Here is a 23062-nt window from a genome sequence, read left to right on the forward strand (position 1 = left end):
AGCTGTTACTGCCCAGCTGTCGGCATTAATCTGGGCATCCTGCCCCCGGCTCCAGCTGGGTCCCTCACGGAGAGGGTTCACGCAGACACCAGGCAGCCGCTGGTGGGCCAGGCACCCTCTTGGGGGCAGAGACCTGGCAGTAACCATTGTGACTTGTCCTCTAAAATTTCACAGAAGGGGGTTGTCCTAAGTCCTTAGAGTAGCTCCCTCACCCCTTCCTGGCCTCAGCTTCCTGATTGCACAGTCTTGCCAAATACTTAGGAACCAAACCCAAAAAAATTAAACTCTCGGTGGCAGTCTCAGAACCTCCCTTGGGTCTAGAAGCCCCCTGGCATCCCTGATGAGAGCCCTGTGCTGTTGGGTGAAAGTGCTGGACTTAAGGTAAGAGGACTTGATTGAATCTACTACTTCCTGCCTTGGGCAAGTTATTTCATTTTTTTCTGAGCCTCAGTTTCCCCATATGTAAAATAGGGCAAATGGCGGCTTAATTTACGTGAGGCTCCATCCGGCAGAGCCCAGGAACTGTCTTCTCCCTTCCCTCCTCTCACACCTCAGGGATCCTAAGAGCTGTTTATGTGGGTTCCAGCGCAGAGCTGTTCCCGGATCTGCCTCCAACCTTCCCGGCGGATTCTCTGGCTTCCTGTTAATAACAACAGCAACTACCTGTGGGGAGTCTGTGATTGGCCGGGCACCGGGCCACGTGCTTATTTTATGCTCGCATTTACTCAGAGTTGGCACAATCAAAGCTTGGGATACGTGATTTGCCCGGGGCTGAACATGTCTCTGGGGCAGAGGGCGAATGCTAAGTCAGGGGCTCTCTCCCTTGGGCATTCGTGGTCCTCTCAATGCCCGGCCCCCAAAGTGAGTTCGCTGGCCACTGGGCTCTGAGGTTCTCTGGAAAAAAAACCCAGTCCTGGGGTGCCTCCTTCCCCAGCCAACCCCAAAGCTGGAGACCAAGAGTAATGGTTTATTGAGTCTTGTGGCAGTGGTGGTTGTCTTTAAAAAAAAAAAAGAAGCGTCAGGGGGAGAAGCCCGACATGGCAGGGAGACAGTTCACTGAGAGGAAGACGGCAGCTGGACTCAAGCAGACCCTCATTTACAGTATTTACAGTCGGGCCTGGGGAGCGGAGGGCAGGCACGGTGGGAGCCAGAGAGGAAACCGCCATGGCTGGCTTTGGGGGGTAGCTGTGGGCTCGGCAGGGCTGTTGGGAGGGGAGGCGGGTCCCCAGCCATGGTGCCTGGCTCCGCCCTGGGCAGGGCTGCACCCCACCCCCAGGAGCCCAGGGGCTTCGGAATGTCTGTCTCAAGCTGCAGTAGGCTCGGCCAGGCTGAGGTCTGGCCGCCAAGGGGTGGCTCCGTGTGGGGAGCCTCTGGGACGGAGCTCCTACATTCACCGCAGCAGGTAAAAGGAAGGCGGGTGACCACCTTGACCACCGGGCAGAGCTCCTGGTTGGCTGGACCCAGGGTTCAGCCTGTGAGCCAAGAGGGAGAGGAGTGGAAAGCGCCAGGCAAGCTGCCCAGAGAAGGTGGTGCGTCTCCGGGCGGCGGTGCGGGAGAGCCTTCGCACCCGCTGTGGCTCGTGGGCTGGACCGAAGCGCTTACAGCCCGCGGCTGCTAGAGTGTGTCGGTGATGGAGTCACAGAGGTGCCTCTGTGTGCCCCTGACCCCGTCGTGGGCCCCATGTGCCGTCCCTCTCAAGCCTCTGGCTGTCCCCTCTTCTCTCCCCACTTCTCCTCCAATTTTGTCTCTTTGGAACGGGACGGTTCTGTCCCCCTGGGACTCCTGCCCCTCATTAAGGAGTCCTGGAGGACAGCGTGGCCTTCTCCAACGTCGTCCGGTCTCTCATGGTTCATTAAATCAACCACACGGGGAGGGAGCCGTGATGCTGGATTTGTGGTTATTTTTCATGTAATAAATAAAGATTCCTTTGTGTGACTCTCTGGGGCCCGTCCCAGGCCGAGTCCTTCTGTTGCTCAGTCGCTCCCACTGTCCCCATGGCAACTACAGATGGTCAAAGGCCGCGGCAGTGGTAGGTGGTGCGCTTGGCCTTGTTGTGGAACTGTAATAATACGGGGAACCTGGACACGTTCGAAGAAAGAACAACAACACTGCTGGTCAGAAGGGGAAACTGCACCACAGACTCTCCCTGCCTCTGCCAACCTTTAAGACAGCACAAGTTAATCATTGATCCCTCGGGCCTATCTGATCATCAAAGATTAACTCCTCTCTGGCCCTATTTCCTCCTTCTCTGGCCTCACCTTTGAGTTTCTGGCCAGAAGGAGAACAGTGGCTTCTTGCCCCTCCCGCCATGACTCCTTTGACCTTCAACACCCTTGTATCAGGGAGAGGGCAAGAGAGAGCAGTTACATTTGGAACCCTGAAGAACCAAGTTCACGCGGGGAGATCACTGGGGCTTTCCCCAGCCTTGCCCAAAAGGTGCGAGGTCAGAGGATCTTCTTGGGAAGCAGGGGGATTGGATCCTGACTGGTCGAGGGGGATGCACATTTGAGGGCCCGCACCGGGCAGCTGTGCACACCTGCAGGATGGGCAGCCCGGGAAAGTTCCGTGGGAAGGGCATGTCTCAATGCCGTCAGCCTTTCCGGCTCCATTGAACAGAAGGGTGGCTTGAACTTATCTGGCAAACAGAAGCCAGCTCAGCCAGGCTCCTAGTCATTTCTGGAACATCAGGAGGTAACAGGAGGAGAGGGAGCGTCTTGGGAATGGATGGTCCTGCCAGGCCTGCGACGGTGCCCTTGCGGTTGGCTGTACTGCACTGCGGCTTCTGTCCGGTTCAGGTTTGCTCTGAGACCCTTAAGGCCATCCCTCACGGAGACTCCAGTGGGATCCCTCACGTTCCCCATTAAGGGGCCTGGTTTCCTGAAAAGCTTCTCTACCCAGCCCAGGCCCGGGGGGAGACAGGGGCTGATGAGCAGCTCCACAGCTCACTCTCTGTTCCTCCTGAAGGCTGTCCGCATCTCAAGCCAAACAACAGGAATGTGGCTGAACAGAGGATTTCTGCGTAAGGGCTCTGGTGCTGAATCGTGAGTATTTCTTAGATGCTTAGATGGTTAATGCGGGCAACAGGATGGCACTGTTTGCAATCAGGGTGCTCCGCGGCAGAGGGGCAGCTGGCACTCCCGCAGGGCGCCCCTGCGACAGCGCCTGCAGCTGTGGGACTCTAAGTCCCTGAAGGAAGGCAGTTCCCCTCCAAGATTTTTCTGGAGTCCACTCACCACTGCCCTCCCAAAGCCTGAGCCCTGAATCTTACACAAAACAAAAGATTTAATAGAAGATGGAGAAGAGAGACAGTGGTGCACGCAAGTCTCTCTTCCTTCTGCCTCTTCTCCCAGGCAACCCGGTACCCTGCCTTCCCTCTATCTGCTCGGATGACGGAAAACACCTGTCTTCCTGGGCCCTCCATCTAACTGGGGCCTCCCAGGTCTCAGGCAACTTTTGGCTCAGCCTTGCACCCCTCCTCCCCGCAGAGCAGAGGGCCTGGGAGGCCCCAGAGGCGACTTACTCAGCAAGCTGGAGTTGGGGAAGCGCCAGGCCTCGCTGTAGGAGGAGTAGGGGGTGTGGCCATAGGCGTTGCCAGAGTATTCGCTTCCTGTGGGAAGAGAATGTGAGACCCATGAGGTGGAGGCACCAATGGAAGGCTGGGGATGGGGGACAAAGGTCTGCAGGGCAGGCATCGAGCAAGTCCTCCTCCATCAGTCCTTCGGGGGCCCCTCAGTCTGCATCACGTGGGGCAGTGCCTCTTCCATCAGGGACTGGAGGTACTGCCCCATCAAGATCAGCCCTCCCAGGAACCCCAGGACGTCGATTTTAGTATTGTGCCCATTTTCCAGATGAGGAAACAGAGGCTTGGGGATCCGCAGAAGCTCACACACATGGAGGGTTGGGTGGAATTTGGAAGCTGTGCTGTGACCAGGGCCCAGGTTCTAACCACTTCTGCTGCTGCCTGGACCTTCTGTAGAAAGGTCTTTCCAGGAAGGGCCAATGGGAGTGAGAGGGGTTAGGGGTCATGGAAGGACTCAGTAAGGATAAGCTTTGTAGCCTCCCTAAATATGGTTTGTGAGGGAGGGGCGTGTGTTCGGTGGTGGTGGGGTTGCTGAGGGTGAAGGGAAGGAGAGGGGAGGGCATCTGAGTCCTGGGACTGGCTCCATAGAGATGTTTGTCTCATTTCAAACCTGCCACTGCAAGCAAATTCAGTGCACGATTTATACAAAGCAAATCATATCACCTCTTTCTGTGACTGGATTCTTGGCTTCACCAAAGGAATTACTTACCAGAAAAATTACTTAAGAATTCCTTTAAATAACAGAGCAGACCACCGCAATTACTGTTGGGGCTTGGGACGGAGCGTAAAGTTGGCAAAACACTTTCCCACACGGTAAGCCCCTTTATGCTCATAACCTTCCGACAAAGCGCTCATCAGTAGCGCCAATTTATAGAAGAGGCAATCAGAGTACAGCACGAGTGAGTAGGGGGCCTCAAATCACACAGCTGGGAAATGGCAGAGCAGAAGTTGACCTGAGGGCTCTTAACTTGAAATCCCAGATCATCCATTTATGTACTTAGGAGACAATTTCATCCACAAAGCCAGGTTCCCGCCAACCCTGAGCTCCGGTGAATCCACACTGCCTTCCAGAATCTGATCTGCTGTTGTGAGCCTCGTGCTTTCTGTGGTTCCCTCCTGATCTCCTTCCCAGAGTCTAGAAGAGAGGCTCGAAGCTGCCTGGCTCTGGAGCTGGCCTGCCTGGAGCCAAATCTCCATGCTCCACTTCCTAGCTGTGCAACCTTGGACAAGTCACTGAACCCCTCTGAGCCTTGGTTTCCTCATCTGTAAAATGGGGCAGATTATTGTCCCTATCTCATGGGGTTTTGCTGAGGATTCAATCTGATAACACATGTCAAATGCTTATGAGCACCATGCTTGGAATATAAGAAGCAGTGAAGAAATGCTAGCTTTTCTGATTTTCCCATTAGGTAGGCGCTGAAATAAAGCTCAGTAGAGCCTCACACCAGTCATCCAACCAGTGTTAAAGCCTGAGCAACAGGAAGTTCCTTAGGGGCGGGGACTAAGTCTAACACAGGTCAGGAGCCCAAGAAATACATGTATAAGAAGGGAGGGAGAAGAAAAGCAAAGGGATAAAAATAGAAAGACAGAAACTAAGAAATGATCTCATCCAGGGATTTCCCTGGCGGTCCAGCGGTTAAGTCTTCGCCTTCCAATGCAGGGAGTATGGGTTCGATCCCTGGTCGGGGAGCTAGCATCCCACATGCCTCGTGGCAAAAAACCCAAAACATAAAACAGAAGCAATAGTGTAACAAATTCAATAAAGACTTTAAAAATGGTCACATCAAAGAGAATTGTTTTAAATTAAATATAGTAAAAAGGAAAAGAAATGATCTCATCCAACCATTCATTTCACAAGTGAAGAAGCTGCTGCGCAGAGAGGGACATTTGCCCGAGGCCACATGCTCCCTTAGGGCCTGCTAGGACCCTAGCCCCCAGCACTTCTTCTTGCGTTCACAATGCAGCCTGTCCTGCTTACTGCTGGGTTCAGCGCACCCTGGAAGAAGCCGATTCTACGTTGGTTGCCCAGCAACGCCCTCAGGCTTTGACTCCACCTCACCCAATGCCAACCTCAGCGGCTCCAAAGGACAGGAAGAGAGGTGGAAAGTCCAATGTGTTTGCCCTCTCCCTGTGTTACTTCTTCGTGCATTCACTCACTCACTCGCTCACTTATTCACTTATCCAACACACGCTTACAGAGTACCTATCTGCTTCGGTCACTTAGAAGTTGGAGTAGGGTACGAGACTCAGGAGGTGGTACACCCCCTGGCTGCAGCATCCTCCCACCATCAGATCTGTCAAGCCCCCTGCAGCCAAAGCAGATGAAATGTCCTTGCACCCATGAAAGGTCGACCCATCCTGTTTGCTCTGCATCCTGCCTCACTCCCCTTTCTGAGGATTTGGTCCCTACAGTTTATCCCTTCTCTTTACTCTTCATCAGCGTCTCCCTTTCCAATTCATCACTGCCTTAGCCAGCATACATGCTCCGCCATCTTCTCTTTTAAAAATCCTCTTCTTACCCCACATTCCTCTCCAGCTACCAGCCCTTCTCTGCTCCATGGTCTCTGCCCTCACCTCCTCATTCCCCTCCAATCAGGCCAGCGCTGATCTTTTCAAATCTCTGCACCCTCTACCCCGATCACTCCAGTGGTCACTTCCGTGTCCATCACCCCCCTCAACCTCTTAGCCGACTTTGATTCAGTTCATCACTCCCTCCATGCCTTTGGGTTCCATGATGCCAGTTCTCCTGGTTGGCCTCCCAACCCAAGGGCCTTTCTGACTCCCTGGCCTTGCCCGTTCCTTCTCTGCTATGTCTCTGAATGCTGAAGAATCCCAGGGCTGGGTTTGTGAGCCTCTTGTGATTTTCCATTCACATTCTCTTTCTAGTGATCTTGTGTAATCCCTTGGCATTAAATAACAGCTTTGTACAATGGCTGAAATTTATGCCCTAGTCAGGATTCTTTCCTGACTTCAGACACACATCATATGCCTACTGATGTATCAAACTGGTTATCTAGGTGGTGTCTCAATCCTAATATGGCCCAATAGAACTCTTGACTTCCACATGCCAAATACTCTACCTCTTCCTCTTCTAACCTCCCACATTTTCACCACCATCCATGCTGTTTCCCAAGCCCCAAACCAGGGACTCATCCTTGTTTCCCCTGTCATTGAACCCCTACAGCCAGTTCACTAGTAAGTGCTGTTGGCTCTACCAACCTCAGTGTCTCTGTTCCCCTCCTCCCCTGCTACCTCCATGGCCCACACCACTGTTATGTCCTGTATGAACTACTGCAATTGTCCTTCAATTGGTCAGTTGGTCTCTGTGCTTCCTCTTTTGACTGTCTGCAATTTGTTTTCCCAGTGGCCTGAGTAGTTTACAAATTCGACCCATCCGCATACAACATCTCCTCATTCTGCAGTGCTTTCGTCACTCACTCACTGTTCTTGGATATCTCGCCCTCTTTCTCTGTGTGGTCATGCTAACCTAGTTCCCGCCTTGGGGCCTTTGCACTCGCTGTTCTTTTGGGCTGGGGTCGGTCTGCCCCGGTTTATCACTTGGCTGACCGCTTTGAACACCTTCTCAGAGAGGTCTCTCTGGATCACCCAATCTAAAGTAATCTTCTCTCCCTGTGGCTCTGTATTACATCATCCCATTTTATTGTCTTCCAAGTGCTTATCACTATCTGAAATTATCTTGTTTATTCATTCACTGAGTTTTTTACTACACTTTTTTTCTCCACCATTAGGCTGTAAGCTCCTGTCTTGTTCACTGCTATATCCCCAGCATCCCATACCATAGATCCTCAACCACTATCTGTTAAGTGAAAAGTGAATGGATGGTAGGATGCAAGGATGGTTGAGAGGGTGGATAATGGATAGATGAAAGAATGGATACGTGAAAAGATGTATGGAAGAATGGATAGAAGGACGGATGGATGAATGGAAAGGTGGATGGATAGATGGATGGATGATGGAAGGATAGAAGAAGGGATGGATGGATAGAAGGATGGGTAGATGGATAGGTGGATGGATGGATGGGTGGAAGGAAGGATGAATAGGGGGATGAATGATAGAAGGATGGAAGAATAGATGACAAGATACACGGATGTATGTAAAACTGTGTGTAAAGATGGATGGATGGAAAGACGGAGAGATGGATGGATGGATCCATCTATCGGAGCTCTCGGTACAGCTCCAGAACTGGTTAGAGGGTCATTAACTGTATCAATGAGACAGGAACAACAGCAACAACAATTAGAAGGCACAGGAGAAGATGAATGGATAAGAGAAATCTGTGCCCTGGTCTGGTTCCTACGTCGCTCTCCTATAACACATGTCATTATTTCCGGTATGGTGGGAAGCAGCGTGGTGTAGTACGCTAGGTTTGAAAGAATGCTAGATTTGAAATCAAAAAAACTGTGTTTGAACAACCCAGCCCCTTAGCATGGTTACGAGCCCGAGCACACTGCTTCGCTTTTCTACGCTTGTTTCCTTATCTACATAAAACTAAGATCATACCAGCTTCCCAGTCTTATGGTGAGGGTTAAATGAGAAATAAATGTATACCTATGAATGGCCGGGCACACAGAAAGTGCCTGACAAATGATCTCTTCCTTCCTTCCACAATTGATTGAAGAATGTCATTGGTATGCCCCACTTTGAGCACTCTGTCTGTACCTAGCACACAGTAGGTGCTCAATGAAGGTTTGATTTTAATGGAAGGAATCTCGCTTCAGTCAACTTGGAGATTGTAACCACTGGTAAGAGATGGACACGAATACTTTTTCTATAAAGAAATTCCTTAAGAATTCATTTGCACCATGGAGTTACTGGGAACCAGGGATGCATTTAAATAACATTGTACTTTCTGAAAACTGATTTGCATGTAACTTACTGGGAGCCCATCCACCTTGCCAAGCAAGCCCCCTCTTGGAATTCACTTTGCAGTCCGTGCTGTACTTGTGTTATTTATTTTTTTCCCACAACACCCACTCAGGGTGAGGTCTTTATGGAAACAACCTGGGGGCCTTTGATGAGAGGCCCAAGCCTTCCAGCTACCTCACAGGTCAGACTCTGGGCCCCAGGAACCACCCCTTGCCCTGGGCCTGCCCCCGGGAATGATCCATAATTAAGAGAAAAGCCCTGTGCTTTACATCTCTTCCTCCCCTTCTAAGCAGGCGGCAGGGAAAGGTGGAGAGGTTGGAAGGGGAATGGGGGGAGCCGACTGGAGCCTGGGATTTTGATTGAGGGCCCCATTATCCACACTCTTAAAAAAATAACCAAATCTTTTCCTTTTTTATCTGGACCAATCTCATTTCACGCTCCAGAAGAGGAAGGGAGGGAGGGAGGGAGTCTGGGGCCAGGAGGGAGAGAGGAGTCAGTATTCTGTATTTTCAACGCTGCATTAAGCACATCGCCACGGTAACCAGGCAGCGACAAGTGCCCGCTCAGCGGGTTCCCAGGGAGCGCAGAGCCTCCTTCCCTCCCGCCCTCCTCCTCCCCTCCCTCTGCCCGGGAGAGCCCAGCCCACCTGCCTCGCACAGGGCACCCGAGTGGGTGGCTGGTGAAGAATAACCCCTGCCAGTGGGGGAGGGAAGCAGGCCTGGGTGAATGCCTTGAGTCTCTGGAGTCAAAGCCAGAGAGGCTGCTCCAGGGCTGGCAGGAAGGTCACAGATGCCCTGATTGATTCAGAGCCCCTTCCAGAAGCTCCAGGTCCTCAGGCCTCTCTGGGCGCTGCGCATGGCTCTATTCGACCCTATCCATCCTGGGGTCCTTCCTGTATGTTTCCTAAAAGAGTGACACTCGCCCGAAGAAACTCTCATTGTCTTTACTTGCCCAAACCTTGATACCCTGGGTCACTGCTGGGTGATGACCACACTGGTGGATAAAGAGACCCCAGTGACTGGCAGGGAGGATCCCAGGACAGTCCAAGTGATGACGGAGAAGTACTCCCAGCTCGTCTCACACTTTATAGTACCTTTGGAGCTCTCCGGCCACGGGTCCTGCCCGTGCAGGGTTGAGTGAGTGTGAGGTGTGAAGAAGGTTGTATTTCAACCGTCTTCATCGCCATCATCACCAACACCACGCAAACTCAGACTTTACAGGAAGGGTAGATGGGATTCACCAGAGTGGAATAACTGGGAGACCACGGGCTGCTTGTAGGCTGGGTTTAGGTTTAGCTCACAGTGTTCCGATGGCCCCCAGCGGCCTCCGCATCAAGGCTCACTGAATCACTGGAAGAAATGGCAGAGCTCCGATCTGAACACCAGGCTGTCCCAGCCCCTCCCTTTTCATCACGGTGGGTAACACAGGAGCATCTGGGAAGAAGGGGGCTGAGCTGGAGAGAGTTACGGAGCCAGGACTGCACTGAAGTCTCTTCTCCAGGCATTTATAAGAAGATACACCTCTCGGTCCACGCTTCCTTGCCCTTCGGGAAGCCTATGCGAGGGGCACAGCTCACCTCTCTTGCTCGGCCTGGGGCCGCCACTTCCTCTTTGCAATGCTTCCCCTCCTGCCCAGCCCCTCCCCTTACCTGCCACCATGCCTGCGATGGCAGAAGAGGCATAGCTGCCCTGTACACTGGTGGGGATGTGGGGTGGGTATCCAGGCAGCGTGGGCCCCACCATCTCTCGCCCTGCAAAAATACAGCAAAGTGTCATCAGGTGGGCCACTGTGGGCTCCTGTGCTTACTGTCTTGCTCCCCCGGGGCTCAGCAAGCCTTCCCTCTGCCATTCCCGCTCTCTCCCGAGTCCTTCTCCAGACCCACTTCCTCCCCCGCCCTCCTCCTCTGAGCCCAGGCTCCTCTCTCCTTGGTTGGCCTTGACCAGGCCACAGGCTCCACCATGCAGGGTGTCCTGGTTACTGCAGTCCTCTATTGTTCCCTGTTCTCCAATGATTTTATTGACACAAATCTTATTCATCCATAAAAATGTCATTGGTATCGGAGGGAGGCTGAGGGCTATGTCTTCTGGGTCTTTGTGGTCCCCCATGGCATCCACATAGCAGCCGGCACAGCCTGACCTAAATAAATATGTTAGAGGCCACTGGACTCAAAGCTCACATCTCCAGCTCCAAGGAGAGCCGGGAACAAGGCCCTGTGAAGGGACGGCAAAGGTGTGTCCTGTGGGCCAATCACTCTCCTTTTTCAAACGTGTGGCAGATATCGCTAATCAATCATTGCACTCTTTGCTGAGCCAGAGGGAGGTTCCTGCCCCTGGACCTGGCCTTTCGGGTGGATACAGCCTATCAGAACTGCAAGAGACGTGAAACATATTGCCTTTTCCTGACCTGGAAAGGAGATGTGGGCTGACAGACAGTGTTTACACATGCCCATGAACCACTGACATCTGTCCATGCCATTCCTGAAAAGAACCATCTTTCTCTTTGTTTATCTGTAATTTGTGGGTAATTCTCTGGCCTTGGTGACACAGAGGCTGCTCTGTGAAGCCCTGATTTCCCTGGCTTTGCCTCTCCTCGACATCAGGTAGTCAAACCTTCCCATTCTGGAGACCCCACCTGACCTGCTGAGTTTCTCTCCATCTACACCATGTGCCAACAACCACCCGTGTCCCTTCTTCCATTGCCCCATGTCCTGCAGGCCCATGAGATTCTGCCTCATCCAAGGACTCTTGGCCAGGTGACAAGGCATCCTGTTCTGCCCAGGTCATGAACACTGTCCCAGCATATTTAGGAATAAGTCCATTCCACTCTCAAAATGCCCCAGTTTGAATGATGAAATTATTGGGTCGTCCTAGCTCTTGGTGACGTTTACAAGGTTTCTAAACCTCAGACCTATCGACACTTGGGAAGAGATAATTCTCTGTGAGGGACTGTCTTGCACATTGTAGGACGTTGGGTCCACCCACTAGATGCCAGTAGCAGTTCCCACTCAGTGTGACAACCCAAAATGTCTCCAGATATTGTCATATGTCCCCGGGGGGCAAAATCACCTCGGAATGAGAACCTGTGTGTTAGATTATCACCATTACCAGAATGTTTTTACCTTTTCCACACTGGGGGCTACCTTCTCTCCTAGGACTTACATAGGCTCGCTGTGAGCCTCTGTCAACCGACTTACCAAGTCCACCCCTTCCATGGCACTGTTTGCCCAACTTTCCTCCCATCCATCCCCCAGAGGTCCTTCATATGTCGGGCCCTTCAGGGGGTGCCTAGTAACAATGGGAGGGAAGGTACCTCGCATGGAACCCTGTAAGTTGTCAATACAGCAGTAACTCCCTCCCTACCTCTATTTCTAGAGGTTCCCTGAAGACAGTTCATTCATTTGACAGATACTGATTGCGTAACTCTGATACCCTAGGCACTTTTCACAGCACTTGGGGATACAGCAGTAAGCAAGAATGCTAATTAGCAAGGCTAGGCGCTAAGTCATGATGGGGATAGACTGGGATGGGCATTGGAGCCAAGTCCAAGTCTGGGGGGGTCCACAAACAAGACCAGGCCTACTGGACTTCTGCCCTTCCTCTGAAGGGAAGGGTCTAGGAACCAGAGGACTTTGGTCCTCATTCTGCTTCTACAACTAATTTTCCAAGTGCCCTAGACCAGCCACCGACGTACCCCAAGCCTCAGTTTCTTCACATGCAAAATGGCATAAAAAATAAGAGTAGCCTTACACAGCTGATTACTATTACCAGAATGTTATCAACATAATTCAGAGCTAAGGTGTCATGCCACAGGTGAACACTGATTCATGCAATGGACACATTCTATAAATTGTTACATGTCAAGGGAAACCTTATAGAATAAATCCTATTGGAAAGGAGCCATCGATTCATTATTTAAAACTCTGTGAATGTTTTGGTAAAAATGAACAACACCCCCTAATTTCCTAATTTGTTTGAGTATCATGTCCAGCAGTGGTCGGTGCTGGACCAAACAGAAAGGAACCCACTGGAATTCGACAGATGGGTTCAGTTCACTTGACACAGGCCTGAACAAATGAGGGCTTGGCCAAACAGGTGAGGAAAGGGAAGTTTCAGTATATTTAGAAGGAGAGGGAGAAGTAGGCAGAAGAGACACTAAGGGAAAATCTGATCTTTCTTCGAAAAAGACCGCAATACGATCAGCTCTCAGAGTCAGCCCCTTGGACCCTGGGATGAAGCCCCTGGTCAGGTACCAGAGCCCATGAGAGGCGAGGAGGGACATGAAGCCTGTGCGGGCAGGATGAGGACACATGGTGTACGTGACATGAGTAGGACAGTGATGGAATAGGGTGGTGGCTGATTCGGGCCTGATGCCTTTTCCCTTTCCTCTTCCCTCCCTACTTCCGAGAGAGACAGACAGACAGACAGACAGACATCTAGGTCCAGATTGTGGCTGAGGAACAAAGTACTTAATTTTCCTGACCCGCATCTTCCCGTCTGTCTCATGAGGAGCTAGGCTAGATGACAGATTATAAATTGGGGTCACCTTAATTAATATTTGACTGATTGGTAGGGGGCTTCCTGGTGCATTGTGTTGAGAAGGATTCTGAGGCTGCATCTGTGTCTGCCGTGACTGGGGTTGGTGGTATATCTTGGCTCTCAGGCCACCTATTGGCTAGGGCTGGCCTAGGTGCTCTGCAGAGCTCTTTCCGGCCCTGGAGCCCTGTGGTCCCACATTCCCCTTCATTCTCCTCTTATCCTGTCCCTTTCCATCACCTGGTCCTGCTGCTTCTTGAGCTCTGCAGCTCAGTGGGCAGAGCACCAGGGTGCAAGTTCCCCTTAGCCACAATTTAATTTAGTCACAGCTGCCCCCATGAGTCCCGTCCCACGAGAACTAGCTCCCAAACTGCTCTTTGGGAAACGGAATTCACCAGCCTCACTCCCCTGTATTCTGAGATTTTTAATCTTTGTCTCCCCTTAGTCACCTAACTTTCTCCCAGTGGGACGGAGGTTTCTGAATCAGATGTTGGAGCAAACTCCTGAAGGCTTCCTCCCCTGAAGCTTGGCCCCCTTGAAAAGCCTCCTGAGACAGTCTTCAGGACGGCCTTCACCCGGACTCCGTACCATCAACTTTCCCACCAGTCTCGCAAGACTCCGCTTCAATTCCTTAAACATGTTGTTTTCTCCCAAAGCCAAGAACTTTGCAACCTTCTTAGAAATGAAACCACAGAAGCCATAGGGTGGAGGCATCCTTCCACGGCCTATTTTATGGACTTAATTGATTTTTTAAGGCTCTTCACCACAAGTTTATCTTTGGTTTGTAATTCCATCTCCTCTGTACTCAAATATACTTCCAATACAGTCCTATGTTTAAGAAGCTGACACAGACACAGGTCGACGTTGACTGGCTGGGAAATGGGGTTTTAGAAGAGAACGCTAGCACCTCAGAAATACTGGTAAATGTTCTAAATATCGGTAGAGGCCAGGATCAGAGCCAGGACTCGCAGGAATTCTGAGGGTAGAGGTGATTTCAGACCATTTCATCCGCTCCCTTTGATGTCTGCCCTCTCTGTGACCTCTTTTCAACTCCTTATCTTGCCCTGATAGCAAGGAGAATTTATGGCAATCCAGAACTCTCTTTGGCAGGATTAAATATAATTTTGCACAAAAGGATGGAGGCGGGTAACGGGCTCTTTGATGATAAAACCGAAGTCAGGGCTTTCTCGTCAGCTGAGCGGGACTCAGCCCCGGTACAGCCAGGACAAGGACGGCCTCAATACTGCTCTCGGCCAGCGTGCTGGGACCCCATACTGGGGCATCTGACGGGAACTGCGAGTAGAGTTAGGAGAAATCTTCCTGTTCTCCAAACCCTGAGGTTTCTTCTTTCTGGGCTGATTAGGGAGAAGTTGAGACCCAGAAAATACCACCCCAGACATCGCACTAGCAGAGCCGCTGGACCGGGAGGGGACTTGACCCCGGGGATGCAGGCAAAGACTTGGCGGGAGGTGGCAGGCAGGGTTCATAGGAAGCTACTCAGAGGAGAGAGCTGGGAGGGTTCATGTAGGTGACATTTCATTATGGAATGAAAATGTACCTGGTCCTCCTTCGTCTCCTCTGTCTGCAGCATCATTACCTCGGATTAATTTGGGCTTGACTTCCTTCCGTTTTTTTCAAGCTCATCTCTTCCTCCTTTGAATAGGTTTCCAGCCCCCAGACTCTTGAGATCATTCCCCTCCTATTTTTTTTTTTTTTTTTTTTTTTCTGACTGCCCTTCATGGCTTGCGGGATCTTAGTTCCCCAACCAGGGATTGAACCCGGGCCCACGGCAGTGAAAGAGCTAAGTCTTAACCACTGGACTTCCAGGGAACTCCCAGATCATTCCCCTCGCAAGCTGCTTTCTCTCTGCCGTCTCCCCCCAGTCAGCTCACGGTGGCTCAGCCACGTGGGAAGTATTTAGGTCCAATCTTGAGCAGAGGTGGCGGGGGGGGGGGGACGCTTTTTCAGGAGCTCCAGGCCCACACGTGGGCTCAGCATGGATACTGCCATCATAGGCCTTGTGCCTGACCCACAGGGCGGGCCTAGCTCTGTGAACTGCGGCCTTAACTTGCCTCCTGCTCTCGGCAACCTCCTGGACCCAGCCCCTCCAAGCCTGGCCACTGCTTGCTCTTCTCAGAGCCCCTGCCTGTGATTGCATGGTGGCTGGGGGTGCTTGAAGCCCTAAAAGGGTGGCAGGGAGGGGAGAAAGCGTGGGAGCTTTGGGGCAGGGACTTTGCACTGAGCTGTTGCAACCACACTTCACACCACCACCCGGGTCTGTGCTCTGATATATCTGCTTCCCACTGCCCTCTGTCCTTCCCGCTCCTCTCTGGCTGGTCCTGCCAAGCCTCTCCACAGCTCCCACAGTAAGTGAAGAACTGCTCCCCGTGACCACATGCTTCACCCACACCCTCATCCCTTACCTGCCTCATCCCAGCCCTCCTGGCCCCGGCCCACCATGCACACAAGGCAGGCAGTCTTGCCCGGTGACTGCGCCGGTCCACCCCACAGTGGATGTGAGTCTCTTCTATTCCCCCCTCCCTCCCTCCCCATCCCATTTTCTCTGGCTGACATCACTTCACTCAGCTCACAGAGTCTGCTTCTTTAATCACTTTGGTCAAAACAAATGACCCATCTCCGCTGACTTCACCCTCTTTTGAAATTCTGCACTGAGTCAACACTTTCCTCCTTGCTTCAGACCCTTAAACATTGCCTCTCTGCCCACACACTGGGCTTCCTTTATGAATCCTTCGCCTCTGTGCCCACCTCTTCCAAGAGGACCTCCCTCATTAGATGCAGGGATGCACAGAGGAAAAAAAAAAATCCTAGGTGCCAGACAGACATAAAACATACAGACAGTTACAAGAAAGGGTCAATGAACTTGAATAAGAGGACCGTGCGGTCCCTCTGGGCGGGCAGGGGTCTGGTTCTTTTGCTGCAGTGATTTTCAAGACCAATGGCTTTCCGCGGGCAGAGCCCCTACTTCAGACAGAGCAGCTCTTCGTTTGTCTGGTTTGGATACCTGGTTTCTGTCAAAGGTTTCATTTCAAGAGAGTGCTGCGAGGTCCAGCAAGTTTGAAAACCACTGGCCCAGAAGGGGCTGGCCCACGCCTGGCTTCCCCCATGGGTCCTGGTTCAATGCCTTGGACCCACATCTGAAACTGTCTCATCCCTGTGGCAGCCCTTCAGGTATCCGAAGACCGTTATGGGCCTCTGCCCCCCATCCCTACCCCTCACTCCACCTCAGGCCTTCTCCCTGCCCAAGCCAGACACCTCTGACTTTTTCAGCCACTGCTCAGACCCTGGCTAGACGGGCTGATGTCCTTCTGCCAGGGAGACCCAGCTCTGCTGGGGTCTGACCCACACGCTGCATGCAGGCGGAGCCCTCACCATGGTCCTGATCAGGGGCCTCGGCCAGGCCCTTCTCTCTGGGCCTGTCGCCCGTCAGTGTAAGGAGAGATTTGCTCTAAATGCCCCTAAGATGCTTCCAGCTTTAAATGTTTTGAGTTGGATGAGGTTCCTGATGGGAGGTCCCTGCTCCCCACCTCTCCTGGGTTGGTGAGTCACTCCGCTTGAGTGTCCTCCAAGGGTGACACTCTTAAGCAGGGCACAAGGAGAGTTCCACTATGGAGACCCAACGGGGGCTTACCCTCTGTCTTTAGAAATTTGATCCAGAATTTGGCTCCCAAAGCCAATGCCTTTCTCCCTCCAAAGTTTTCTTTCTTCCTTCTTTTGTATTTTTTACCCAGACCAAGTGTTCAGGGCTTTACGGAGCCTGGCTCCTGGCCTTAGGGTCCCTGCTCTTCCATGGGGCCTTGGGTGGAGGTTCTGGAAATCTGCCGGGCACCCCCAGAGTGCCTGCCACCCCGACGGCCTGACTCTTCAGGCTCGGAGGGGGCACATCTTGGCACCTCCAAAAGTTGCCGGAGGAATCAGGAAGTGGGGCGATGGTGGAGAGGACTGGGGACCAGAGAGGGGGCTGGACCCACAGCAGGGGACCGGCGTCCGGCCCTGAGGACCCCCCTCCCTCCCCCCACGATGGCTGCACAGCCCGGGACCTCCCTGTCGTACCTGAGAGGAGGGCCTGGCCCGTGAACTGCCCGTACACGGAGGCAGCATGGGGAAAGGCATTGAAGGGCGGGACCGAGGCACCTGCTGGGACCCCGGAGCCGACTTGCTGCAGATCCAAAAAGGCGGAGCTAGATAAAGAGGAAGGGGTGGAGCTAGAACTGGACACCTCGGGGGTTTCCTGCTTTATGGCGAAGGGTGAATGAGGATCTGCCGGAGGGAGGGAGACAACAAGGAGAGAGGGGTGTGAGATGATGGGGTGGGAACATGCGCAAACCAAGCCATGAGGTGCGGGATGGGTGCGGCGGCGCGGGGCCGGTGGGCGGGCCCCCCCCTGAGGCTGGGCGTGGGGGGGGGGGGGGGGGGGGGCTACGCGGTGCCCCTCAGGCCGCGGGAGGAGGGGAGGGGCGGCTCTACCTCCCTGCTGTGCCTCTGTGAATGTAGACGCGGCTGCGTGTGCCCCGCGCTGGGGGGCAGGCGGAGGACCGGGGCCGAGGATAGAAGGCGAGACCCTCTGGACCCACCTGGAGGCCCAGCCAGCATAGCCCCCCTCTCCTCTCCAGGCCCGGGGCCGTAACACCTTCCTTCTCTCCATCCGCCAGCTCTGCCCTCCAGCCCATCCTGGCAGCTGGGGCCACATGGCCCAGGAGATTCCGGGCATCGTACCTGCCACCACGGGGTAGGTCTGATGAGTCGAGAGGTTGCGCCCCAAGGGTGTATTGGAAGGGGTCAGGGTGGCCTTCCCGTCGTCCAGGGCGCTGTTGAGCAACGGCAGCGGGTAGAGGCCCTGGCGAGCAAAAAGCAGTCAGTGCACAGAGGCCGTGGGTCGCAGGCCCACCTAGAAACCCCGCAGCCCAGTCTCCCCAGGAGACACTCCCTTCCTCTGTCCCCTCTTCCCGCTCAATCTCGACTCCACCTAGCCGGCTTAATTGGCCCTTATTCTCTGACTCACAGCCCTCCTGTTTTTCTCCCAGTCCCAGGCTCAGGACCTTCCCTTCTGCAGCCCCGGAATTCAATGCCGGCTGGTGGTGCACAGGCCAGGCACAGAACAGAGCAGCTCCTTCCAAGGACCACGCCCTGCCTGGACGCTGGGCTCCTTCCTGGTCTCCTCACCCTGTCTGGGCCCACAGAGAACAGGATGCAGGGCTGGGGCAGTTGGCACATGAGACCGTTCAGGTTGCTTCACTCCAGTCATTGTTATTCTTCTCCAGATCAAAAATGCAGGCACAGAGAGGTCAAGAAACTTGCCACACTCTCACAGAGGGCAGAGCCAGGATTTAAACCCCAGGGGTCTGGCTCCAGGGCCCATGCTCTCAACCGCTGCTCTGCAGTGGATAACATCATGACCACTTCTTACACTTGCAAAGAGCGGACAATAGATTTTGCCTGTGTTATCCTGATCCGTTGCCCCCAGCAGCCCTGTGACATGGGTGAGCAATATTCTGTCTGTTTTATATGCCGAGAGCCTGAAGCCCGGAGAGGTAAACGTCCCGGGTGCGTATGAGACAGAGACTGAATCGAGGACAGCAGTTCCTGACCCGGGCATCTTCTCCTTCAATAAAATGACACACCCGATACCCCAGCAGAACAGGTGGATTTCTCTCCCCCCGCCCCATATCCAAGCAAATATAAATGTGCACGTTCAGCTTGAAGATTAGAGGGGTTAATATGTTTAAAAAATTCTTTATCAGGTACCTGGGGATTTTCTTAGTTCTGACCTCATTTTAGATTTCACTCGGCCTCCCCTAACGTGAGCAGGCCATCTCCTAAGACGGCCTCCAAGAAGAACTTGTTCAATGAAAGGCAAGGGTACATCACCCCTCACCATGACTCCCTCCCACCGGGGCACGAGACAGCACACACCTGCTCCCCGTACATGGATCACACACGTCACAAGTGCACTGTGTGAACTAGTGTGCAAAACTGAAATCAAGGCTTGCTCCGTGGTTACATAACGGCTCCTCTAAAGGCAATCGCTTTCCATGATTCCCATCGAGCTGGGCTCTCCAAGGGGCCGCAGCAGTTTCTGGTTGTGTGCCAGGCACTTCTGGAAGAGGCAGTAAATTCTGGAGGCCACAAGGGCGCCATTACCATGTAGCAGCAATTACTGACTAGATGGCGCTCTGGTTCCATGCCTTGCGAGGGGGCTTCCTGCTTCCTAGGCAGGATGGAGTTGCTTAGAGCCCGGCTTGATGAAATTGAACAAGATGCCTAATTTCTAGAGAGTGTAAGAAAAGTTCGAAATGCTTTATGGATATGTTGATTTGATACCAAATGCTTTCTCAAAATCCTATAACTTTCTAAAATTTAGGCAATTCAGTGAAAGACAAACCAACCTATATAGTCAGACATTTCGGTGATGTTGCGCTGAATGGCTCAAACATCCCCATGATGACTGGGTTTCTTACTGGGATTGAACTTGAATTGGGGAGCAGAGGGCACAATGCTTTAGGACTTGGACGAGTCTGAGCCCTGGATCTGCAAGTAGCTTTAGTCTCCTTGACCTTTCAGAGCCTGTACACCTTTCTCACCTGTATAACAGGGCTAATGGAATCTGCTTCACAAGGCTGATGTAAGGATTAAGTGAGGTTTTATAGAGCTACATTAAATGCTTAGCCCAGAATGCTTGGTAACACAAATGCTCAATAAATAGCTATTTCAGAGTTATGTGAAGAGTCATAAGCTCCCCAATTCTTGAGTCTCTGTCTTCATAATATTCACATTCTGGTGATAAATCTGCTTCTTGCACTTGTAAAATAGAGGAACAAGGGCTGTGCAGACGCCTAACTACGCCTGGTGGTAAATAGCAACCAGAAATGAGGCCACACGAAGTTTCTGTTGAATGTTTTGCCGCTTGTTGACTTTACAGAAGAGATGGCCATGTCTTCGCCCCATCCTGAGGTCAGGTGTGAGGACCTGTGCTTCTCTCCTCGCTCCCTAGGCCGGAGGGCCTTCCTGTGCCCAGTGAGGATACACGGAGTCTTCCTTCAGCAGTGCTGACGGCACCAAGGGCGGGAGAGGTAAGGAGCCCCGGGCACAGGCTGGGTTCTCCCTGTCGCTCACCACCGAGCAGGGGAATGAATGAGGGAGTAGATGATTGGCTGAGGGAGGGAATGAATCAATTATGGACACGGCTAAACCTCTGTCTCCTTATCTGTAAGGTGAGGGGTTGGAGTAGTGCCATGGTTTTCAGGCTCTCTTTTTCCAGTCTTCAAATAAGAACTCACATAGGAGCATCGTATTTAAAGCAGGTGAAGTGAACGGATCTGAATGAAACCAGGGCCGGCAGGTCTGAGCTCCACAACCATTCGTTTCCCCAAGCCCTCTCTACCTTCTCTGGCCCTGGGTCATCTCCACACAAATGGAGAGACTGGACTGGGTGGGCCCTGCGGTCCCTCTGGCTCAAGACTTTCCACTGCATGACTCCCCACGTACATATGCCAGCTTGGTGCTGGGTCTCGGGGCTCCTTGTAATCAAGCAGGGCCCCTTGTGGGGCTCAGGAACAGAGCCAGGAAATGGCTCTGTGGCCCAGCGGGTCTCAGCAGCAGAGTTTCTCTCCTCTACCAGGACGCGGGTTCGTGCAGGCTCCGAATCACACAGCGGGTTCCCGCAGGCCCACCGCTGTGGCCCCATTCGGCTCCCCCACCCCCGCCCCGCCCTGCCCCGGGAGCCACGTGCTGCCTTGAGGCTGAGCGCCCGGGCCCTCTCCCCAGGTCTGCTGACGGCCAGCCTTCCCTGCAGCCCTCCTGGTTGCTGCAGCCCGGGCTGATAACATCGCTGACGCAGAATGCCTGCCCAGCTGCGTTGCTGGCATCGGGCCAGCGGCCCAGACAGTCACTGGCAATGGCTCAGCTGATGATTGGCATCGTCACCATTGGCCTACTCAGATCTTAAAGATGTACGGGCACACCTCGCTCCTAGATCCGATGACAGCAGAGAGGGGTGAGCAGACACCGGCCCAGGGAATCCTCAGCTGGTTGACCAGGTAGGGTGAGGTAGGGAGACACTGCAACTGCAGCGTTGATAAAAGATCATGAACCGAGAGGCCGGCGGGCCTGGAAGTTCGGACAGAGGTGTGGCGTCCTTATTGGGCTCTGTGGGAGACCTCGGACATCTCTGCCAGCTTTTCGCAGAAGCCAACCCACGATAAGCCATTTCACCTGCCCTGAGCACCGGAAATAAAACTTCCCTTGTAGCTTGTAGTTTATTGTGCTGGATTTCTCAAGGCATTCGCTCAATCTGCCTTTATTGAGCATCTGTTATAAGAGGGGCACAATGTTAGGTGCTGGAGACAAAAAAAGATGTTTTGGGATGCTGCCCTGTCCTTAAGAGATGTGCTGTGTCTTTATATCTCTGTCCGCTGGGCAATTACACTACCCCATGAGTCCTGGGGAGCCGCCACCCGGACGTGCAGAAGCAGGGGTGCGGGCGAGATGAAGCGTGTCTGAGGAGCGAGGAAAGATTCGTGGACCAGGTGGTGCTTGAGCTGAGTCATAATGGCCGAGTGGTATTTTTCCAGGCAGAGAAGTGGGAGGAAAGGCATTCTGCGAGGAGGGCACACTGTGTGCTGGGGCAGAGGGGTGTGAACAAGGCTCACGGGGTGGGCAGGCGTGAGTGGCCCGAGGCGGGGCTGGAGCTGCTGGTAGAGGTCACGCTGTAGAGGCCGGAGCCGCGGCTTTATTGCGTGGGACCTGACCCCGCCGTCTAGGGAAGTCACCGCGGCAGGGGCATGGCGTGGTTGGCTGCATTGCCCTAAGCTCGGAGGCTGTGGGTGAGGGAAGGCCACAGAGCCGGGAGGATGAAGAGGAAGAAGCTAGCGTCTGGTGAAACAAAGCCTGGGACGGCCTTGGAGCTGCAGGAAGCAGGCCCCTGAGCCCATCAAGCAACTCCTAGCTGCTTCCAGAGCCGCAGGCTGATTAGGGAGCTTTCAGAGTCCTGCCTCCCCCCCCACCCCCGTCTGCTAACCTCCCGCGCCCGGCTGGCCCCTCACCTGCTCGCCTTTGGTGTGGCTCGGGGAGACGTAGGCCTCTGGGTACGGCTGACGATCAAAGGGGCACTCGAGCGGCTCAAGGTGGTGCTGGCTGAAGGCGTCCGTGCGAAGGTGCTTGCGGGGCCCGCTGCCACTGCTCTGGGAGTCAAGGCTCAGCCGGCAGCTGTCCTGGTCACCTGGCGGGTGTCCCCAGGCAGGGAGAAAGCTTTCAGGGGCCCGTCCACCCACCCCCCGGGCCCGAGCTGGGGAGTAGACTTGCTTCAGGGGAGGGAAAGGACCAGGCTCCTGGGCCTCAGGGTGGCTTAGAGACAGGCCCGAAAGCCCTGGGCCGCAGGGGGCTTGTGTCCCATCAGAGCCTCAGCAAACTGCCCTCCTGCGCCCCCAGCCTGCCCTCTGGTTCCCACAACACTCACTGTCGTCCAGTTTCCTCTTGCTGTCGCTGCCAGGCTGCGCGACCCCCAGGAGCCCGGTGATGGAGTAGGTTGAACCCAGAGAATCAGACTGGGGAGACTCTGGGGGCGTCACGGCTGAGCTGGGGACTGCAGTGGGGCGAGACGGAGGGTCAGGACGTGAAACTGACACCCCTCAGAGCCCCTGCTGCCACCGTGGAGGGGTCAGGGGCACCGCTGGTGCCAGGGTTCTTGCCTGAGGTGGTTCCACCCCTGAATATTTCAGAGCAAGGCTGTGTCCCGACAGAAGGGCTCAGTCTACACACCTGGTGTGTCTGTGTGGACGTGTTTGTGTGTGACTCTGGGTGTGTACGCAGATGGGTGTGTGTGTGCGAGGGGCTGGGTGTGCCTGCGGGACCCTCGGTACTCACTCAGCGTGTGTCCTGGGCTCAGGGACTTGGTGGCCACGCAGCCGTCCATGGGAAGGTTGAACGGTTGCTGCACCTTGGTCCGGATGATTCTGTAAGGAAGACAAGAAAGGCCCTTAGAAGAGAAGGAAACAGGGCTCCTGGATGCCCCAGATCCAGCTGCCTTTTTTTTTTTTTTTTTTTTTTT

The 23062-nt window shown here is 53.7% G+C and overlaps 1 protein-coding gene across 1 annotated transcript in view; it reads right to left on the minus strand.

Moving 5' to 3' along the window:
- Positions 1-914: 914 nt before the first annotated feature.
- Positions 915-23062, minus strand: part of PAX8 (paired box 8) — a 26880-nt gene continuing 4732 nt past the window's right edge. Inside the window, exons 3-10 of the mRNA XM_027128635.1 lie at positions 22879-22967; positions 22472-22597; positions 22059-22234; positions 17734-17854; positions 17071-17277; positions 10116-10217; positions 3521-3607; positions 915-2078 (exon numbers count right to left, since the gene is read on the minus strand). Coding sequence (XP_026984436.1) covers positions 2002-2078; positions 3521-3607; positions 10116-10217; positions 17071-17277; positions 17734-17854; positions 22059-22234; positions 22472-22597; positions 22879-22967 — 985 coding nt within the window. The 3' untranslated portion in view covers positions 915-2001. The remainder of the gene's footprint in view (positions 2079-3520; positions 3608-10115; positions 10218-17070; positions 17278-17733; positions 17855-22058; positions 22235-22471; positions 22598-22878; positions 22968-23062) is intronic.

Source organism: Aethalodelphis obliquidens, unplaced genomic scaffold (assembly GCF_003676395.1).
Source record: "Aethalodelphis obliquidens isolate GAN/ISIS:26980383/991018 unplaced genomic scaffold, ASM367639v1 scaffold35, whole genome shotgun sequence".
Lineage (NCBI taxonomy): Eukaryota > Metazoa > Chordata > Mammalia > Artiodactyla > Delphinidae > Aethalodelphis > Aethalodelphis obliquidens.